General features: G+C 37.8%; 1 protein-coding gene across 6 annotated transcripts in view; it reads right to left on the reverse strand.

The window, feature by feature from the left end:
• Positions 1 to 22,306, reverse strand: part of NEK1 (NIMA related kinase 1) — a 133,846-nt gene that overhangs the window by 103,256 nt on the left and 8,284 nt on the right. For all 6 annotated transcript variants that reach the window (XM_070794355.1, XM_070794353.1, XM_070794352.1 and 3 more), the window contains exons 4-11: positions 18,289 to 18,386; positions 17,337 to 17,420; positions 17,153 to 17,220; positions 16,946 to 17,032; positions 14,653 to 14,707; positions 12,189 to 12,389; positions 7,695 to 7,755; positions 4,023 to 4,174 (exon numbers count right to left, since the gene is read on the reverse strand). In XM_070794355.1, the coding sequence (XP_070650456.1) occupies positions 4,023 to 4,174; positions 7,695 to 7,755; positions 12,189 to 12,389; positions 14,653 to 14,707; positions 16,946 to 17,032; positions 17,153 to 17,220; positions 17,337 to 17,420; positions 18,289 to 18,386 (806 nt within the window). The remainder of the gene's footprint in view (positions 1 to 4,022; positions 4,175 to 7,694; positions 7,756 to 12,188; positions 12,390 to 14,652; positions 14,708 to 16,945; positions 17,033 to 17,152; positions 17,221 to 17,336; positions 17,421 to 18,288; positions 18,387 to 22,306) is intronic.

A 22,306-nucleotide genomic window follows, 5' to 3' on the forward strand; every position in this document is an offset into this window, starting at 1 on the left:
ACTCTTGAGAGTCCCTTGGACTGCAAGGAGATCCAACCAGTCCATTCTGAAGGAGATCAGCCCTGGGATTTCTTTTGAAGGAATGATGCTGAAGCTGAAACTCCAATACTTTGGCCACCTCATGCAAAGAGTTGACTCATTGGAAAAGACTCTGATGCTGGGAGAGACTGGGGGCAAAAGGAGAAGGGGATGACAGAGGATGAGATGGCTGGATGGCATCACTGACTCGATGGACGTGAGTTTGAATGAACTCTGGGAGTTGGTGATGGGCAGGGAGGCCTGGCGTGCTGCGATTCATGGGGTCGCCAAGAGTCGGACACGACTGAGCGACTGATCTGATCTGATCTGATGTAACTATTAATAGTATGATTATATAACTATTAATAGAATGAAGCGGCTGGGCCAAAGAGGAAATGACACCTGTGGACATTTCTGGGGATGAAAGTAAAATCTGATGCTGTAAGGAACAGTACGGCATAGAAACCTGGGATGTTAGGTCTATGAATCAAGGTAAATTGGATGTGGTCAAGCAGGAAATGGCAAGTGTAAACAATGACATCTTAGAAATCAGTGAACAAAAATGGACAGGAAAGGATGAACTGAATTCAGATGACCATGATATCTACCACTGTGGGTAAGAATCCAACAGAAGAAATGGAGTACCCTCATAGTCAACTAAAGAGTTCCAAATGTAGTACTTGAGTGCAATCTCAAAAACAACAGAATGATCTCAGTTTGCTTCCAAGGCAAACCGTTCAGTACCACAGTAATCCACATCTATGTCCCGACCAAAGAAGCTGAAGCTGATCAGTTCTATCAAGACCTCCTAGAACTAACACCAAAAAAAGAAGTCCTGTTTATCATAGGGGACTGGAATGTGAAAGCAGGAAGTCAAGAGATAACTGGAGTTTGGTCTTAGAGTATAAAATGAAGCAGGGGAAAGGCTAATAGAATTCTGCCAAGGGAACTCACTGGTCATAGCAAACACCCTTTTTCAACAACACAAGAGACGACTTTACACATGGACATCATCAAATGATCAATACTGAAATCAGATTGATTGTATTTTTTGTAGCAGATGATGGAGAAGCTGTATATAGTCAGCAAAAACAAGACCTGAAGTTGACTGTGGCTTAGATCATCAGCTCCTTATAGCACAATTCAGGCTTAAACTAAAGAAAGCAGGGAAATTCATGAGGCTAGTCAGGTACAACTTAAATCAAATCCTGTGAATATACAGTGGGGGTGACAATAGATTCAAGGGATTAGATCTAGTAAACACAGTGCCTAAAGAACTATGGACAGAGGTTTGTAACAGTGTACAGGAGGCAACAAACAAAATCATCCCAAAGAAAAAGAAATGTGAGAAGGTAAAGTGGTTGTCTGAGGAGGCTTTACAAATAACTGAGGAAAAAAGAGCAACAAAAAGCAAAGGAGAAAGGGAAAGGTACACCAATACTACATGCAGACTTTCCGAGAACAGCAAGGGGATACAAGAAGGCCTTTTTCAATGAACAATGTAAAGAAACAGAGGAGAAAACAGACAGGGAAAGACCTGAGATCTCTTCAAGAAACTGGAGATATCAAAGGTACATTTTATCCAAAGATGGGCACAATAAAGGACAGAAATGGTAAAGATCTAATAGAAGCAAAAGAGATCAAGAAAAGATGGCAAGAATACACAAAAGAACCGTTTAAAAAAGACCTTAATGACCCTGATAACCACGATGGTTTGGTCACTCACCCAGAGCCAGACATTGTGGAGTATGAAATTAAGAGGGCCTTAGGAAGCACTGCTGCCAATAAAGCAAGTGGAGGTGATGGAATTCCAGCAGGCTATTTAAAATCCTAAAAGATGACGTTATTAAAGTGTTACACTCAATATATCAGCAATTTTGGAAAACCCAGAAGTGGTCACAGGACTGAAAAGTTCAATCTTCATCCCAATTCCCAAGAAAGGCACTACTAAAGGATGTTCAAACTACCAGACAATTGCACTCATCTCCCATACTAATAAGGTTATGCTCAAAATCCTTCAAGCCTTCAGCATTATGTGAACCAAGAATGTTCAGTTGTTCAAACTAGGTTTAGGAAAGGCAGAGGAACCAGAGATCAAATTGTCAACATTCACTGTATCATACAGAAAGCAAGAGAATTCCAGAAAAACATCTACTTCTGTTTCATTGACTATGCTAACACCTTTGATTGTGTGGATCATTAAAAAACTGTGGAAACTCTTAAGGGGATGGGAATACCAGACCATCTTACCTGTCTCCTGAAAAACCTGTTTGCGGGTCAAGAAGCAATTGTTAGAACCTTATATGGAACAACAGACTGCTTCAAAATTGAGAAAGGAGTATGACAAGGCTGTTTATTGTCACCCTGTTTATTTAACTTATATACAGAGCACATCATGTGAAATGCTGGGATGGATGAGTTACAAGCTGGAATCAAGATTGCCAGGAGAAATATCAACAACCTCAGATATGCAGATACCACTTTAATGGCAGAAAGTGAAGAGGTACTAAAAAGGTCTTCTGATGAGGGTGGAAGAAGAGAGTGGAAAAGCTGGCTTAGAACTCAATATTAAGAAAACTAAGATCATGGCATCCAGTCCCATCACTTCATGGCAAACAGAAGGGAAAAACATGGATGCAGTGACAGATTTCCTCTTCTTGGGCTCTAAGACTGCTGCAGATGGTGACTGCAGCCATGAAATAAGAAGACAATTGCTTCTTGGCAGGAAAGCTATGACAAACCTAGACAGTGTATTAAAAAGCAAAGACATCACCTTGCCGACAAAGGTCTGTATAGTGAAAGCTATGGTTTTTCCAGCAGTCATGTACGGATGTGAGAGATGGATCATAAAGGAGGCTGAGTGCCAAAAAATTGATGCCTTCGAATTGTGGTGCTGGAGAAGACTCTTGAGAGTCCCTTGGACTGCAAGGAGATCCAACCAGTCCATCCTAAAGGAAATCAACCCTGAATATTCATTGGAAGGAGTGATGCTGAAGCTGAAGATCCAATAGTCTGGCCACCTAATACGAAGAGACAACTCATTAGAAAAGACCCTGATGCTGGGCAGGAGCTAAAGGGGGCGACAGAGGATGAGGTTGGATGGCATCACTGATTCAGTGGGCATGAACTTGGGCAAACTCCAAGAGATAGGGAGGGACAGGAAAGCCTGGTGTGCTGCAGTACATGGGGTCACTAGTGTTGGACACAACTTGGCAACTGAACAAAAACAACAAACACAACAAAAAAGTAAAATCCACAAACCCAGGTTGCCAGCTGTCACAGTGCCCTTCAGCTGGAAATTTACCCTTCACTGCCCTGCTCAAGACCCTGGGGCTGGACAGTGCACACATCATGCATGCCAAAGACAAAGAACTCCCCTACTGTGAGGTTTGTCTTATAGCACACCTATGTACCGAAACTATTTTCTGAGCATTTGTGTACATGTATGTGCAGACACAGAGCAAAACCAACAGGTCCCATATTCCAGAGAATACAGCAGCTACAGACATGGAAGAAAAATGACAAATTCTTGCAACTAATCTATGTTTTTAGGCACAGCACCTAAATGCTACAGGCCTTAATTTTCTTTTGAAACATGACAGACCACAAGGTCATATCCCTCCACATATTTAATTATCTCATATGAATCCTTAAATTCAAATTTTTCCCAGATCTTTATGATGTTTATCTCAGATGTTTATTTATTTTATGCACAAAAACAAATGGTTCTGCTTAGGTTATTCAACAGTGATTTCATTTATAATGTCACTTTCTTTTTAATGCACCAAATACTTTACTTAATCTACCTACTTAATGTCTCTTCATGACTTCTGTAAGTGTCCTAAGTTTTAGAAGACTGGTGAAGCAGAGAACAGCAATGCTCTTTAATAACTCAATAAAAACAATCCTATAGACATAAAGATTAACTGAACTGAGCTGCAATAAAATAAGGTCAAATTGAACATTACTAATATACAGTTTGTAATATCATCACCACATCATACCTGTTTATATTTCTGGAGTGGCTTCCTTTCATGCAATTTTTTATCTATATATTTCTTATTTGTTAACGGTATTCCATATTTAGCAGCAGGCTTTGTAATTTTCTGAGCAGACATAATAGAAGCCAAGCTTTGTCCTGAAGCTGGTCTTTTAGCTACATGAGAAAATAATACAAAGAATTATTTTCAGAGTTCTTAGTGTTAAATCTTCAATTTCAAAATTCTTCAACACAGAACTTTTTCATGTTCATAATCACTGACAGTGTTCAGTTTGAGACCCTTCACTAAACATCTCCTTCACTCCTTACCATGTGTCAATGCCTTCATAGTGACTATTTTACACTAAAGCCACTTTCTGAAAGAAGCAAGAAGTGACACTCCTCTAAGACGCTGAAATTTCTCATATAGAAAAAGCACACCCCTAAAACTGATGGTGGATGATGATTGTACACGTCTGTGAATATACTAAAGCACACTGAATCATTGACTTTAAATGGGTAAACTGAATTTTATGTGGGTTACATTTTAATAAAGACGTTAAAAATAAATTTTATAAAGAATTTTCCATATCTTAGAAATTCCTCTCAAAATCAGAACATAAACTTCAAGAGCAACTGTTAAACAATAATTCCATCACTATGAGAATTAATATTTGCTTCTTATATAGTCTGAGTAATGCCTGCACCTACAGACCCACTGAAAAACAGGTACTTTAAAAGAATCACTATAGCTTAGGGTCCCAGGTAACGAGTACATTTATGCACTGCTGGTAGGTGTAGAAACTGGTCAAGATGTTCAGAGAACAACGTATATCAAGAACAATGTTTACAGGGGCTCTGTATCAATCTAGAGGGGTGGGATGGGGAGGGAGGTGGGAGGGAGATTTAAGAGGGAGGGGATATCTGTATACCTATGGCTGATTCATGTTGAGGTTTGACAGAAAACAACAAAATTCTGTAAAGCAATTATCCTTCAATTAAAAAATAAATTACAAAAAGGACAATGTTTATTAATTGATGTCAAAAAACTAATCAGAGAACCACAAAAATATATACACATTCAGCATTATATATCAATATTAAACTTTTACTGAAGCCTAGACAGGGTTTAGTCTTAGAACAATGGCAAACTAAAGATAAACTGTTAAGACTAAAGTAATGAAAATGGAAGTCTACACTCCACATTCCTCAAAGAGACTGCTGCTGCTAAGTCGCTTCAGTCGTGTCCGACTCTGCGACCCCATAGACGGCAGCCCACCAGGCTCCCCTGTCCCTGGGATTCTCTGGGCAAGAATACTGGAGCGGGCTGCCGGTTCCTTCTCCAATGCGTGCATGCATGCTAAGTCGCTTCAGTCATGTCCAACTCTGTGCGACCCCACAGACGGCAGCCCACTAGGCTCCCCTGTCCATGGGATTCTCCAGGCAAGAATACTGGAGTGGGTTGCCATTTCCTTCTCCCTCAAAGAGACTAAAGGAGGTCAAAGAGTCCCAGCTGCATTAAGGAAAGTGAAAGTGAAGTCGCTCAGTCGTGTCCGACTCTTCGAGACCCCATGGACTGCAGCCTACCAGGCTCCTCCGTCCATGGGATTTTCCAGGCAAGAGTACTGGAGTGGGATGCCATTAGGTCTTCCTGAAGTCCTTTCCTCCCTGACTCCTTCTCCCTGCTCAGCCCTACTCCCCACCCAGTCTGCCCTCCACCCCAGGGTTATACCCTGTCTGAGAACCACGTGATCGATCTCTGCCAACCACTATGCTTCTTCTTTAGGAGGGGAATGGAGAAAAAAATTTAACTAGGAGTTTACAAGGAAATACTACCATTAAGCTCTGTTCTTCAAAGAATGTTTAACTGCATTAGAAAATGATCAAGATATAATATTGTGAATTAAAAAAAAAAATCTTTCTTTATAACACAACCCCAATTTCCAATCATTATGCATCTGTTATTGAAATATATATACCAAATAAATGTATTAAGAGTAGGGTAACTTTTATTTCTTCTTTTTGATTTTTATAATGACATATTACTCAATTTAGTGAATGCTTATAAAAATAAAAGCAACATTAGCCATTTGACTGGCAGTTTATATTCACAATTAACATGTGTAGAAGACCTGAGAATAAGTTTTTCTAAACACATACTTCAATTGTAATGTGACAGGAATTAGGAAATGTGAGGAAAAAAATTTTGCCTCTGAGAATTGTAAGCTTCTTTTCGAAGACAGGTACACAGCCACACCACTGGAACCTGGCTGCATATATTAACATAACCACATGCGTGCCAGAAAAGGGGCAAGAGGCACCAAAGCACAAACAGGAGGGGTCCCAGGAGACCACAGGAACAGTACCCTGCACCCCCTAGAGAAGAAGGAGGGCTACTCAGCTCTCATCTGGCTTCTGAGTATTCCCCACTTCAGAGGTGCGCCTCCCAGGAGGAGGAAGCTTCCTGCCAGGAAGGGAGTCCACAAGGGGCTCGACAGCTCCTATGTTAGCACCTTGAGTCACACACTCCTCCAGCCAGCTCCTCCCACTAGGGTACCCCGCTCCACTGCCTGGGAGGCTCACCCACTGGGAAGACCGTGCTGACCCAGGGATTCCTGTCTGTGTGACAAGGAAGCTTTGATGAAGATGTGACTTGTCATGAGACAAGAGCGCCAGAAGGGACATGCTGACCCTGCCTTGTGTCTGTCTCATGAATGTGGTTCCTACTGGGCTGACTGTCAGGATGGCCAGCTTCTGTCGGCTTAGAGGTGTTTAAGAAGAGCTGACACATCTGGCCTTCCCAAGAGCACATTGCCACTCCATGTCCAGCTGTTATGGACTCAAGCTTTATGATATGGAATTCATTTTTATTAATGTATTTATACTCACAATGGAGTAAGACATGCAAAGCATTATGCTTAAAAAACCACAATCTTCAAGTCTTAATAACTTCCACGGATTTCAGAAATCCATCTGAAATCATTCCATGGGGAATAAATGATTTCCCTCTCAAAAAGATATATACATAAACAATATATAACCATGCTGACAATCCAAAAAATACTCCACTGCTGATGTCCCATATTTAAAAGAATAATTATCCTTGCTAAGGTGTCTGACTTCACACCGATTTACTTTTAAAGTATTTTACAATATTAAATATTTCTTAAAGAAAATTATTTTACATAAAGATTTGCACTGGAGCTTCCCTGGTGGTACAGAAGATAAGAATCTGCCTGTCAATGAAGAGGACATGGGTTTTATCTGTGGTCGGGGAAGATTCTACACACCTCGGGGCAACTAAGCCCATGCTCCACAACTACTGCTGCAACTAAAGCCAGTGAGACCAAGTACAATCAAAAACTTAAAACAAAATTAATTTAAAAAAAGTACTTGCACTTAGGGCATTATACAACATTTCATAACAATATTCTCAGAATATAAGCTGAACACTTGAATAAGAAATAAGATTTCAAAACAGAATTCATTTAAATGAAGGCAGATAAAATGGAAACTTTGTTAGTAACTCATCACATATAATTAAAAATTTTTAGATTCATTTCCTCTGGATTAGATTTATCATACAACTACCCCAACTTATTTTATCTACAAATATCTCCAATATAATTAGTATCAAACACATACTGTATTTGATTATCACAAACACAGGAAAGGATTCATGTTAAATTCCACTTACCTGGTAGAGGTTGTGCTCCAAACTTGGAAAATGTTTTTAGACAAAATTCTTCTGCAATAAGCTTAAATTGAAAGAGGTGGGGGGAAAAGTTAGAAAAGATGTGTAATTTTCAATTAAAAAAATACCTAGCCATTAATCAGAATACATTTTTTTTCTTTTTCAGTCACAATTATGCTGCCAAATAAACTGTACTAAAATCTAAATTGTCCATTCATCAAATTTCTCTTATGTTAATTTCTTCCCAATCTTACCAACTTATTTATCATTTCTCTGGACAAGCTTTCTCCTAGAATTAATCAAATGCAGATATATAGCAGAAAAATCATAAGAAGAACACAACATTTCTGGTGAAGAATGAAATCTAAGTGGTGGGTACATAATGAGATACCACGTATTTACTAAGCATGTCTGTCAAACACTCTTGTTACTAGTAGCCATCATCTGCCCTCTTTTCTTTCCATGTTACATATTCTATGTATGTCAGGCTTGAGTATTTTCTTTTGTTGCTGGCTAGCTGAATTCCTGACTCTTTGGAAAAGACCCTGATGCTGGGAAAAACTGAATGTGGGAGGAGAAGGGGACGACAGAGGATGAGATGGTTGGATGGCATCACGGACTCAAAGGACATGAGTTTGAGTAAACTCCAAGAGTTGGTGGTGGACAGGGAGGTCTGGCGTGCTGCAGTCCATGGGGTCACAAAGAGCTGGACACGACTGAGTGACTGAACTGAACTGAGTTGAATTCCAGTGCTTCAGCCTTGAGACTATCTATTTGTCTGTCCTAACTGTTGGTATGGGAAAAAAGAAACTCAGAGAGATTGACTGAAGTCATTCTTTCTTCCACTGTGTGGATCACAATAAACTGTGGAAAATTCTGAAAGAGATGGGAATACCAGATCACCTGATCTGCCTCTTGAGAAACCTGTATGCAGGTCAGGAAGCAACAGTTAGAACTGGACATGGAACAACAGACTGGTTCCAAATAGGAAAAGGAGTACGTCAAGGCTGTATATTGTCACCCTGCTTATTTAACTTATATGCAGAGTACATCATGAGAAACGCTGGACTGGAAGAAACACAAGCTGGAATCAAGATTGCCGGGAGAAATATCAATAACTTCAGATATGCAGATGACACCACCCTTATGGCAGAAAGTGAAGAGGAACTCAAAAGCCTCTTGATGAAGGTGAAAGTGGAGAGTGAAAAAGTTGGCTTAAACTCAACATTCAGAAAATGAAGATCATGGCATCCGGTCCCATCACTTCATGGGAAATAGATGGAGAAACAGTGGAAACAGTGTTAGACTTTATTTTTCTGGGCTCCAAAATCACTGCAGATGGTGACTGCGGCCATGAAATTAAAAGACGCTTACTCCTTGGAAGGAAAGTTATGACCAACCTGGACAGCATATTCAAAAGCAGAGACATTACTTTGCCAACAAAGATACGTCTAGTCAAGGCTATGGTTTTTCCTGTGGTCATATATGGATGTGAGAGTTGGACTGTGAAGAAGGCTGAGCGCCGAAGAATTGATGCTTTTGGACTGTGGTGTTGGAGAAGACTCTTGAGAGTCCCTTGGACTACAAGGACATCCAACCAGTCCATTTTGAAGGAGATCAGCCCTGGGATTTCTTTGGAAGGAATGATGCTAAAGCTGAAACTCCAGTACTTTGGCTACCTCATGCGAAGAGTTGACCTATTGGAAAAGACTCTGATGCTGGGAGGGATTGGGGGCAGGAGGAGAAGGGGACGACAGAGGATGAGATGGCTGGATGGCATCACTGACTTGATGCACATGAGTCTGAGTGAACTCCGGGAGTTGGTGATGGACAGGGAGGCCTGGCGTGCTGCAATTCATGGGGTCGCAAAGAGTCAGACACGACTGAGCGACTGAACTGAACTGAACTGATTCTTTCTTCTCCAGTAGCTGTCAAAAACAATAGCACACTGCACCATAAATTTGTGCTTGAAAATGTTATTTGTAACAAAGGAGTCTTGTAAAAACACCCACACTTCAGAGGTTGTAGCTATGTCCTATATTAGTGGCCTTTAACTGCCAATTTTTAACTGGCTTTCTTGCTTACTAATGTATTCTCTTGGTAGTAACAGTTAAATCCACATCTCTGTTTCCTTAAGATTATTTGCTCATATGGATATTCCATTAAAAGTCAGAGGATATATGACACTTCCCTCTCATCTCATGAACATTTAAAGTAATAAAACTATGATTTTGCTAGATATCTGATTCATAGAACAGTTTAACAGTGATCATTTAAATCAACAAAGGTCACACAAGTTATATAAGATAATTCCACTTTCAGGTGACCATGCTGCTGCTGCTAAGTCATTTCAGTCACGTCTGACTCTGTGCGACTCCAGAGACGGCAGCCCACCAGGCTCCCCCGTCCCTGGGATTCTCAGGCAAGAACACTGGAGTGGGTTGCCACTTCCTTCTCCAATGCATGAAAGTGAAAAGTGAAAGTGAAGTTGCTCAGTCGTGTCCAACTCTTAGTGACCCCATGGACTGCAGCCCACCAGGCTTCTCCGTCCATGAGATTTTCCAGGCAAGAGTACGGGGTACCAATACTAATTGACTTGAGACAGATTTTTGATAAATCGTGTTCAATTAAAATTCAACTCAACATGGGGAGGGAGGAGGGAGGAGGGTTCAGGATGGGGAACACATGTATACCTGTGGCGGATTCATTTTGATATATGGCAAAACCAATACAATATTGTATTGTTAAAAAATAAAAATAAAAAATAAAAAAATTCAACTCAACAAGTATTTATTATACACCTGTATGCAAGTAGTAGAGGAGGAATCATGAGTCAGCAATCTATTATATATACATATACATGCCCACACACAGTGGTTTGCAATCATCTTCTACTACAGAAAGAGCAATTATAAAGATAATATACTTATATTAGCATAGTAAAGTGATATATTGATAATACTTAACATATATTGGGTATACTGAGTACTTAATAAGTATTATACACTAAGCACTTCACAAGCATTATCATTTTTGACTCTGATTACCACTTCAAGGCATTATTAATTAGATACATTTATAATCCCATTGTTCACAGGTGAGGAAAGGGAGGCAGACAAATGTTGAATAGTCTTACCATTAGAAACCCAAGAAGACAGAGAATATAGAAAGATGGATACCAGGGGCCAGGGCGAGGTGGAGGGGAGTTACTGATTAATGGGTACAGACTCAGTTTTCTAAGAGGAAGAGAGACCTGGAAATGGATGAGGTGACAGGTGCACAGAACTATGAACGCATTTAATTGTACACTCAAAACTGGTGATATTAATAATTTTATCTTATATCTATTTTACCAGAATTAAAAAAACAAAACCAGAAAACAAAACAACAGAAACTGAAAAGACAGAGGAATAACTTTGTGATATTTTGACTAAGAAATACATAGTTGGTAAGCACTCAGTTTCTGGCACACAGCTCCTAAAATCCTTGAAATTTCCTTAGTGGGAAGCACATAAAGGTGCCTTTTGTTGTTCAAAACAAGCCCTTTTGAGACACACCAAAATTTTGTTAATGAGATGACATTTGGAAAGCACCTAAGGATGGAAGCTGGTTGCCAGGGAAACCAACTCCCTGATTAGAGGGTTAAAAGTTCCAATGTCACTGCCCTCCCCTAACCAGGAGAGGAAGGAGCTGGAACCAATCACGAAGGACCAAAGATTTACTAATCATGCCTACTTATGAAGACTCCATAAAAAACCAGGGAAAAGGTTCAGAGAGCTTCTGAAATGGCAAACATTCAAGGGGGGACCCCAGTTCCTGCACTTAGGATGACTCCAGACCTCACCATTATGTACCTTTTTTCCTGGCCATTCACCTACATGCTTTATAATAAACTGGTGAGTGGAAGTAAATTTCTCCAAGTCTTGTGAGCTGCTCCAGCAAGCATATGTTTTACTATATGCTTTATAATGAACTGGTGAATGGAAGTAAATTTCTCCGAGTCCTTTGAGCTGTTCCAGCAAGCACATCAATGGAACCAGAGGTAGGGGTCATGGGAACCTGACACATAAACCGGATGGTCAGAAGCACAGGTGACAACCTGCCACTTATGGCTTCTGAAGTGGGGGTGGTCCTGTGGGAGAGACTGAGCCCTTGAACTGTAGGATCTGATGCCACATCCGGGTACATAGGGTCAGGACTCAACTGAATTCTGCCTGATGTATAAAAACTGCTATACACATGGTGACGAGAGGTGTCAGAAGTTATGCAGTGTTAAGAGGAAACAGAGGAGGAATGCAAATGCACAACTGGAAAGCAAACAGGAAGGGGAAGAGTAGCAGGAAAACAGAAAGGAAAGTGACTCCAGCACAGCTGGGAAAGGCACGCACCCCCCAGAGCTGCAAAGAGCTCTCCTCCAAACAAAAGAGGCCACACCCCAGTCAAGCTCCACAACCCTCCTGCTCAATTTAACTACAAAAAAAAAAAAAAAAAACATACCTGAGGGGAGAGAAACTTTTCAATGCGTTTGGCTATAAAACCTTTCTCCAATATGGAGTTGACTGATGGTCTATCCCTAGGATTTCTTTTAAATAACTGAGAGATTAAACTGCGGAGATCGTAAGAATAATGCAAAGACACGGGTGGAAAAGATCCAGATATTATCTTCAGTACCAGGTTCTTCATATTGCCAGCTTCAAACTAAAATTGAGAAAATAAATGAAACATATGAAACATAAGTTGAAAATATGAGTATCAACAATGAGAAATAGACTTTTTCCTATTAACAAACAACAGAACTGCAACCTTCTTTCTAATATTTTAATCAGCACATGCTCTCCAGAGCAAGATTCACTTGGTTATTTACAAACACATTTAAAAGAAAATACCAGTTCTCATGAAATGGTATAACCTGCTCTAAGATTAACTTTTACATATTCAAAAAACTGAAAGATGGAAGACATCATTAATCCCAGCTGTACTAATCAGAGTAAAGGGTTTATAAAAGATAACAATTACCAAGGTGGTAAAACAAGCAAACCTGGTACTCTTCATTTAAGATCTGCCTTTCTGTGCCCCTGCTGTAGCAACTAGAATAGGAAATTAACTAGAGAACTAAAAGCCTTTGGGGAAAATGAAATAAATAAAGGTATTAATTAATTTCCTTTTATACATTGCTCATTATTATTATTAAAAATAATTAAAAAATTGTGTGATGCTCCCAAAAGCCATATGGAGTCATCAACATGGCAAGTATTCCAAAGGGGAATATAAACCTTATCAATGGAAACATATATTTTAGGATTAAACACAATATAAACTCTAACTGAAGTGGGGGAAAAAAAGGTGGGCAGTTTAAAATCTAAAAGGATTTTAGATTTTGAGAGTAAAATTAAGCTTTTGAGATTTCAGTTAAAATGGTATAGAACAGTTGTACACTTATGTTAAAATAGTATGAAGTAGGCAATGGTAATTATACAAAGTATAAAAGAGTTCTCTTAAATGTTGAGTTCTCCTAGCACATAAAATATGATATTGTTTATTAAGATGTGAGTACAATTCAATCGTCTAGAAATGTCTATGTACCTAAGAAGGAATCCTAAATGCAGAAACAGGTTATTACTCTATTTCTTCACTACAGTGAAATTTCGCTTATCTCTCAAATGATAAGCTCTTCATAAAATAAAGATTAATGATTTACTGAGCTTCATGTGTCCACTTAAGGGTAAATAACTCCAAAATACAGAAGCAACAGTGACAGAACAATGCAAATGAAAAGACTTTTTAAAATAGGTTTAGGGAATTCCCTGACAGGTCCAGTGGTTATGACTCTGCATTCACAGCCATGAGCCAGCGTTCAATTCCGTGGTCAGAAACTAAGATTCCATAGTGGCAAGGTGCAGCCAAAAAAGAAAAAAACCAAATAAATAAAAATACATAGATTTAGACCTAAATCACTATATGTCACAGAAAAACTGACCAATTTTTTAAAATGTAGATCTAATATCTACCACGTCATAGCACTTTGGCAGTCTATGCTCTTTTCCTTAAGAAAAATAAAATCTTAAGGTAATACAATGGGAGACAATGCAACCATGAAAAAACACAGCAAAAAAAAAAAAAATTCAAATAACATCAGGCAATAAAGATAGGCTAGAAAATTGCTTATACAACACAACAAAACTTATGAAGGAAAAAAAACAAAAATGGAACTCATTTTATAAATTATTCTAGAAGAAAGTTGGGAAAGAAACAATTTACAAGCAGACATTACTGACTAGAGCAATCACTTCTGGTATTTATTCACTTCCTTAGGGTTTTATTTATTCCCTTAAGTTTTCTGTAATAAAAATGTGTTACTATTTAATCAGTAGAGGAAGCATTTTTAAAAAGCAAGATTTTAATATGGAAAATGATTAAAACTGAACCTACTTAAAACAAGAACTTCCCCTTTTTGGTAAATTATGTGCCACCTAAAAAGTAAAAATTTTAAAATACTCTGAATTAAAGACTACTTGCATCAGTAAAATCACCTCTCCCTAAATATGCTGAAAACTGTTCTTTAGATAATTTCAATTCTAAAGTCAAATAATTTGGATGTTTTGAGAAAAATTACTAAAATGAAATTAATAGTCTGTTAAGCCAAAATATCAAATTCATTATGCAAGTTTAACATTTAAAAGATAGCAGATTTGTCTTTAGAAATACTTTTCTAGAATGAAGTATGATATATGATATTATAACAACATATATAACCATGCATATGTGATATATGCACACATGTTAAGGGAAAACTGATTTACATTTACATCTCAGAAAATACTGAGAACTTTACAAATCAACAGAGAAGAGTAATTCCTAGTACAAGTGGGTCATCTGATAGACGGCAAATGAGTTTTTTTAAACAAATACTATAGGGTTTTTTTTACATAATTTGTAAAATAGTTCACAAAGTTCTACTTACTGCATGTTTAAGTGTGCACATCTCATAAAGGACACACCCCAGAGCCCAAATATCACTAGAAAACAGAAAAATGAGAGATCTCCAAGAATCAGAAATTACTTTAAAAGATTTTCACTTTAAGAAGACAAAGCAGCTTGAAAATATTTTGCAAAAATACAGGTTCCATAAAACGTGTTCTTTCAAACTTAAAATTTCAACCATAACTAATGACAAAAGCAGTTATCCCAGATTAGAAAAGTAAGTTGCCTAAATAATTACTTTAAGTATCATTAACAAAACAATATTTAAACAAAATCAGTAAATTTCAGATGTTTCAGTTTTCTTATTTTGCAAAAAATCAAAATGCTTTATTTAATCATTTGCAAAATACAATTTCTTAAATATTATAAAGTAAAATACTGCTTTAATGAAGAAAATATTCATTTACTAAAAGTAAATCTGAAACAAATCTGTGACAACCAACTAAAAAATATTAAAGAGTAAATACATTAATTTATTTTCTAATTTCAAGACTTACAGTATCATCTTTATCCACAGTCTCTTCTGCTTTTTTATCTTAAATAAACAGATATTTTTATAACTAAAAGACTATTTCTATTTTTAAGAGAGAAAAAAAAAAAAAAAAAACCCTCACAATTCAGAGCCACAAGTCAAAAAAACCAAAAACCACTGCTCTTGGAAGTTGAATGTACTGGAAAAGAATAAAGCCCATTATTGAAATCCTAAAGTTATCTACCCAATCTCTCACAAAAATCTACAAAGTCAAAATGTAACCCCAAAATCTGTTTAATTTTAAGATTTCACTAAAATAAAAAAGTAAATGTAAAAAGCCTTTAGTAACTTGAACATGTTATAAACTAAAAGCTATAAATAAAAGCATTAATGCTGCTGCTGCTGCTGCTGCTGCTGCTGCTAAGTCACTTCAGTCATGTCCGACTCTGTGCGACCCCATACACGGCAACCCACCAGGCTCCCCGTCCCTGGGATTCTCCAGGCAAGAACACTGGAGTGGGTTGCCACTTCCTTCTCCAATGTATGAAAGTGAAAAGTGAAAGGGAAGTCGCTCGGTCATGTCTGACTCTTAGCGACCCCATGGACTGCAGCCTACCAGGCTCCTCCGCCCATGGGATTTTCCAGGCAAGAGTACTGGAGTGGGGTGCCATTGCCTTCTCCGAAAAACATTAATGATCTTATTAATAAAATTCTTTAAGAAACATCTGGGAAAATATGAATTTACAAGCATAATTAATGATGTTTATCCACTACAGTTTTAAAGCATTTTTTTCATAAAATCAATTTTATATAAAATTCTCCAAGGAATGATTAAATCCATTTCAAATTTAAAGACTAATATTTTCATAACTGAATCACCCAAAAGACACTGAAACAGCATTAACATGTAAAATTACTTTAGCTCAAAGAAAATGCTGCTCTCCTTTAGAATATCCACTAGTAAAACACTCCATGGACTTGACTGATCATCGTAACTGATTTAAATACATTGCTCAGATGATGCTCTCATCCCTTCTGCTCAGGTCTGAAATACAGTTTCCCTACCCTCAAAAGAAAAGGGGGGCAGGGTGGATAGCAATCCTGAATACATGCATTATTACCAGTCACCACCTCCTTTTAGCCTTGTAGGGTGCTTTCAAAACTAAGGTGAATGTTTCTGGGTTGGGATTTTTAAATGTGTGTGTGTGAGAGAAAAGAAAAGGTAACTGGAATTCAGTGGCAGAATTCGTCTTCCTGACACACACACTATTCAATCTGTTAGCCATACTATGACTCTGTGATTAGGCATTTGGACTTGGGAGTCAGATGCCTGGGACTATAAAGTCACATCACCTCTCTCTGCATTTGTTTTCCTTCTAAGGAAAGAAGGAATGACAAATACCTACAACTCACAAGGCTACTGTGAAGATAAAAAGAGTTAATATATACAGTGCATTTAAAACAGTATCTGGTATATAGCAAGTGTTCAATAAATATCAATTACTGTAATTCAATAGGAGGTAACTATTATGAAAAGAAAGACAAAGAAAGCACTGTTTCCCATTATAACTTAGATAAGAAAGTAATTCTTTCTATAGTTCCTTCAGCAAGAGAGTGAAATAGCTTCTTTACAATTCCCCTCATTATACATTAAAAAAGTATATATACATATGAATACATACATATGTGGACATATGTCCCTTAATGATTTTAGAATAATATTCTGAAACCTAATATAGTATAACAACGAAAGATTTAAAGAAAATATTATACGACATGAAATAAGTATCATTTTAAATACCTTTTATTATTGTAAGGTTTATTTTCACAGATTTCAGGTGACAAGTAGTATGGGGTCCCTATGCAAGTTCGAGCCAGCTCTACAGTACTAGAACAAAAAGAGAATTATTGGAGAAACTTAAGATACTTAAAGATATTATAAATTATCACAAGTATACCACCATGGATTAAAACTTCACTGAAGACATTGTATCAAACCAAAATTTACCTATTAAGAACTCTAGCGATTCCAAAATCTCCAAGTTGTATTGTTCCATCTCTGGTTAAAAATATGTTCTGTAAAAGAGATGGAAAAAAAACAGAAATATTGTTACAGTCCAGTCTTTGCCCAAGACAATGCTGACCCAATGTCCGAATCTACTTAGAAGTTAGTAGTGACAGAAAAAACATACCTGTGATTTTATGTCTCGATGAAGAATTTTTCTATCATGTACATGTTTTAGGGCCAAACATATCTGTACAAACCAGTCCAAAATCTAGGGGGGATAAATCAGATTATTTCTTTAAAAGTTTATATTTCACATTAGTCTTTCCTTGTTCATTAAAAGAACTCAGGAATATCTGGGGAAGAGAGGATCTAAATCCTTAAAAAAAAAAAGTTATAATTTTTAATTTCATCATAATTAATGTCATTTACATCAGGTAGATATTCAAATCAACAGTCACATTACATGCAGTACACACACTCCATTTAAATGTAAGAACTGCTCCTAAAGCATATTTTATAAATCAGAATTAATATGGAAAGAAATTTTCAGAGAAGAATGAAAAATGGAAATACTTTATATTTTAGGATAGTATGATGGTGAGTGACTTTTCTTTGTTGTTAAATATACCACTTTTCTACAAAAGTAAAAATCACGAGAGGGAAAAAAATCAAGCTGGACTACTGGAAGACACCTCTGACTTCTTTCTCACCCTACATTCATCACATATAAATACACACTCTGCAGCTGGCCACTTGAAAGTAAAAAAGCTGTATTTCTACCTCGCTTCTAACACCAAAAAAACAAAAAAAGAAAATCCAAGTAGATGGCACTTTTAAAAATGAAAAAATTAAAGTACAAAGTGAGGAAGAAAACAGAGGCTGATTTTCTATAATATCTTTGACTGACACAGGACTCTCAAAACATGATACCAAACCCACAAGTCACAAGAAAAGTTGCCAACATAAATTATAAAACATCTCATGAGAGCAGAAATGTGACTGCAGTGCTGGAGTATGCGGCCAAAACTCAGTCAGCACCTGTAGTTATAAAGAAACACATGTATAAAAAATAAGCTTTGAATGACTTCTCAACAACATTCGTGGATTAAGACCCAATCGCCTATATGCTAACTCACCTGGTCCTCTTGAAACAAAATGCCCTTCTGAGCATTTATTCTTTTGAACAGATCCCCTCCTTCACAGTAATCCATTACAATGTAGAGAGAGCCATTTTCTACAAAATATAAACATTACATTTCTTTTTTAAAATGTTTATTGAAAGCATAGCTATATTAAAAGTACCTAAAGGTTAACTGAACTGTGGTGTTGGAGAACACTCTTGAAAGTCCCTTAGACTTCAAGGAGAATCAAACCAGTCCATCCTAAAGGAAATCAGTCCTGAATATTCATTGGAAAGACTGATGTTGAATTGAAACTCAATACTTTGGCCACCTGATGTGAAGAACTGACTCATTAGAAAAGATCCTGACCCTGATGCTGAGAAAGACTGAAGGTGGGAGGAGAAGGGGATGACAGAGGATGAGACGGCTGGATGGCATCACCAAGTCAACGGACATGAGTTTGAGCAAGCTCCGGGAGTTGGTGAAGGACAGAGAAGCCTGGTGTGCTGCGGTCCATGGGGTCACAAAGAGTCAGACACGACTGAGCAACTGAACTGAAAGGTTTAATAGAAAGCAGCAATTAATTAAATGCGTTCCACTAAACTAAAAACAGAGACACAGAAGAAATGCAAAAGGCAAAGTATGTATACTGGTTGTATAGACTGTGCGATAACTTGGGTTAACAGGCAACTCCATCATTAATGATTTTTCTACCAAGAATACACCAATCCAGTGGAGATCACTGGATGTCCACACTGACATAAACATATCTGGAATATGTACAAAATGCAGACAGATATATATGATTTCACTTAATAGATATAACTTCTTAAACATCATCTTAAAAAAACAGATTTTTCCACGCATTTGTCAGAAATAGGTAATCTTGGTTTCCAGTTGACAATTACTTTTCACCTTTGTTTCATGCACTTAATTAAATGTCAAATAAACACAGTAACAGATGCTATGACTCAAACGAAAGACAGTCTCTACGCCCAGGGAACTCTCTTTTTCTACCTCTGTGAACAAACATAAAGATGGGGCACTTCCCTAATCACCTTTATGCTTTAGTCCACAGAAAAAAAGACATCCATGACCCTTCCAGGGGTAGACAGGACAAGAAGGACACCTCTCATCCTTCTCCCCTCTTTCATTCTTCCACAGGAATAGGACTACAGGACCTTTTCCCCGGCAGGAGGAGCGGCCAGGGTCACTTGTCACAGCTCAAGGTCAGCCCTCTTGGAGCTCACTTCTCCTGCTGCCTCAGGCTCATAGCCTTACTCTCGGCAGGCTTGGGTGCTGGTCTTTTTACTTTCCATGCCCACATTCTTCCTGGATACACTGCTTCTAATGTGCCAAGGGCTGGGAACCTACACGAAGGAGCTAATTAAGCTGTATAACTGTTTACAATTGATATGAAAAGATCATCCAAATACACATATGAGAAGTCAGTATGTGGAAAAAAATGCAGAAAACCTTATAATCAACTGCTTATAAAAAATATGTATAGAATGTCACCATTTACACAGCATGAGAAACATACATAAAAAATTAAGCATAGTGTGCTATGACTTACATATGCTTAACATTGCTTAGAGTACGTGTGGAAGGAAACTCAAGACAGTAGTAACAATGGGTACCACCAAGAGGTAGAAACAGGTAACTTAAAGAGAAGTAGAAGGCAGACTTTTTACTGTTATGTAACCTTTGAATTCTGTACATTATGCATTTATCAAAAATTAAAACTATTACAAGATTAAAAAAAAAAAAAGATGTATCTGTGTGTGACAGACACAGACAGACAGACACAGAGACAGAGAGAACAGGTTAAAGAGGACCTGAGAAAGGAATGGAGAAGCAATCCTGAAGGAAAATACCTGAGTTCTGTAATATTTTCTGTTGCTTAAACATTTACTATTTATTTTGGGATAAATACTAGTTAAACCTAAGGTTAACAGAGAAGTCTTTTCTCCATGAGGGAAATACTAGTCTGTTTTGTACTCCATCATTCAAACATCTGGGTACCAACTATTAATATGTGGCAGGCACTTTGAGTGAGATGCCAGGGATACAGAAATATAAAACACAACCCCTGTCACCAAGGGACTCACACAGCACTGAAGAGACACCCTCCAAACCCCCCCGCCCCCAAAGAATGAACACCTACAAACTGCCTGAAACTGAGGCAAAAAGACTGTTAAGCAAGTGACAAAGCCTTGATGCCTATTAGAAAACAACCAGGAGTTTAACAGAGAACAGGAAGCTTGACCCCTCAGTGAGCACACCTGCAGGAAGGCTAACCTCAAAATTCTAATACTTTTCTCCCTTCATTGCCCCTCACTTGAGAAGCTGAAAATAACCCCAGATCCCCTAACTCCCAGTCTTCCCTAGTACTGAAGTAGTCAGTGACCCCATTTTGCCCACTATGATCTAAGAGGAAATCTGAACAAGCGCTTGTGAGAAACCTGGCTTGACTGGTCCCAGGAACAGACTGCCCTCAGTCCGTTTCTTCAGCATCTTCTGGATGCAGGCACCGCCTGGAGCTGCAAAGTGTCATCTCAGGACAAGGCTCAGCATTAGGCCTAAAAACGTGTGTATTAAGGATGCCAGAGTAGAAATCAGACAGAGTCTAACCTGTCATATACTCTCTATATGCAGGACTGCCCATCTGTTAGATTTCCTGTTAGGTGAGATCATTAAATATCTTTCTCACTTAACCCAATATTGGCCAGATTTTCTATTATTATTACCCACAGCAAAAAGCAATCCAAATTTAGCCTGAAAGAAAAGGGTTCTTTAAGGAACTAGAGAAGTTGGATTTTGACAGCACCAATGGGGAACAAGTTGAATGCCAACACACAGCTCCATATATGAGGCTTTTTCATTAAAGATACAGGATAAAAAGCAAAGACTGTAGGAAAACAAAGACAAAAATATGAAACCAATTAGAAGATGACAGCTGCAGACAACTAAAGATAGATAGCAATACATGATTCACAGAGTAAACAAACATGTGTAACACAGATACCCAAATATACAGTGACACAAGACTTTCTCAATGATAGCATCAATTTTTAAAATTTATAAATGTTAGGAATATAGACCAAAAGTATCTATTTATCATATTTAATATTAAAATTTAATTATAAATTTATACACTTGGAAATACTTTCAGCCCACTCTCCAATTTTACAAAAAATTTTATCCAAAATTTTCGCATTTCTCATCAATATCAATGTCTTTATTGATTCACCTATGTTTTCCCAATACACATGATCTTCATTAACTTTTAACTGAAAAAGAGCACCTTTAAAATGTTTCTGTTGTCAGTGGAATTTTTTCTGTGTCCTAATCCCCATACGCAAAATACTGGGACTTCAAAAATTCATCCTAAAGAATTCATATGCATTATTGTTACAACATAATCATACTGCCATTTGAGTGATTTTAGAAGACTTATAACAGTATCTGATATCTGCAATTATGACACCAATATTAATTTCTTTGATGTCTCTTTTAAAAACTGATTCTGCTGAGGTCCTCTGCTGCTGCTGCTGCTAAGTCGCTTCAGTTGTGTCCGACTCTGTGCGACCCCATAGATGGCAGCCCACCAGGCTCCCCCAACCCTGGGATTCTCCAGGCAAGAACACTAGAGTAGGTTGCCATTTTCTTCTCCAGTGCATGAAAGTGAAAAGTGAAAGTGAAGTCGCTCAGTTGTGTCTGACTCTTAGCGACCCCATGGACTGCAGCCTATCAGGCTCCTCCATCCATGGGATTTTCCAGGCAAGAGTACTGGAGTGGGGTGCCATTGCCTTCTCCGGAGGTCCTCTATAAGCACTCAAAATTAACTCAGTTTAGTCTTCTTCCCCAAAAACATTTTGCTATGTAACGTTCTTTAAAAAATTTGAGAGCACATCTTGTAACACGAGAGACTTTACAAGAAAGAATTCATTTGTAATATGACAAATTTTGGAATGTCCTTCCTCATTTTAAGGTATAAACGGATTTTTTAAAAAAAATAGTGAGATGAAAA

This window comes from Bos indicus, chromosome 8 (genome assembly GCF_029378745.1).
Source record: "Bos indicus isolate NIAB-ARS_2022 breed Sahiwal x Tharparkar chromosome 8, NIAB-ARS_B.indTharparkar_mat_pri_1.0, whole genome shotgun sequence".
Lineage (NCBI taxonomy): Eukaryota > Metazoa > Chordata > Mammalia > Artiodactyla > Bovidae > Bos > Bos indicus.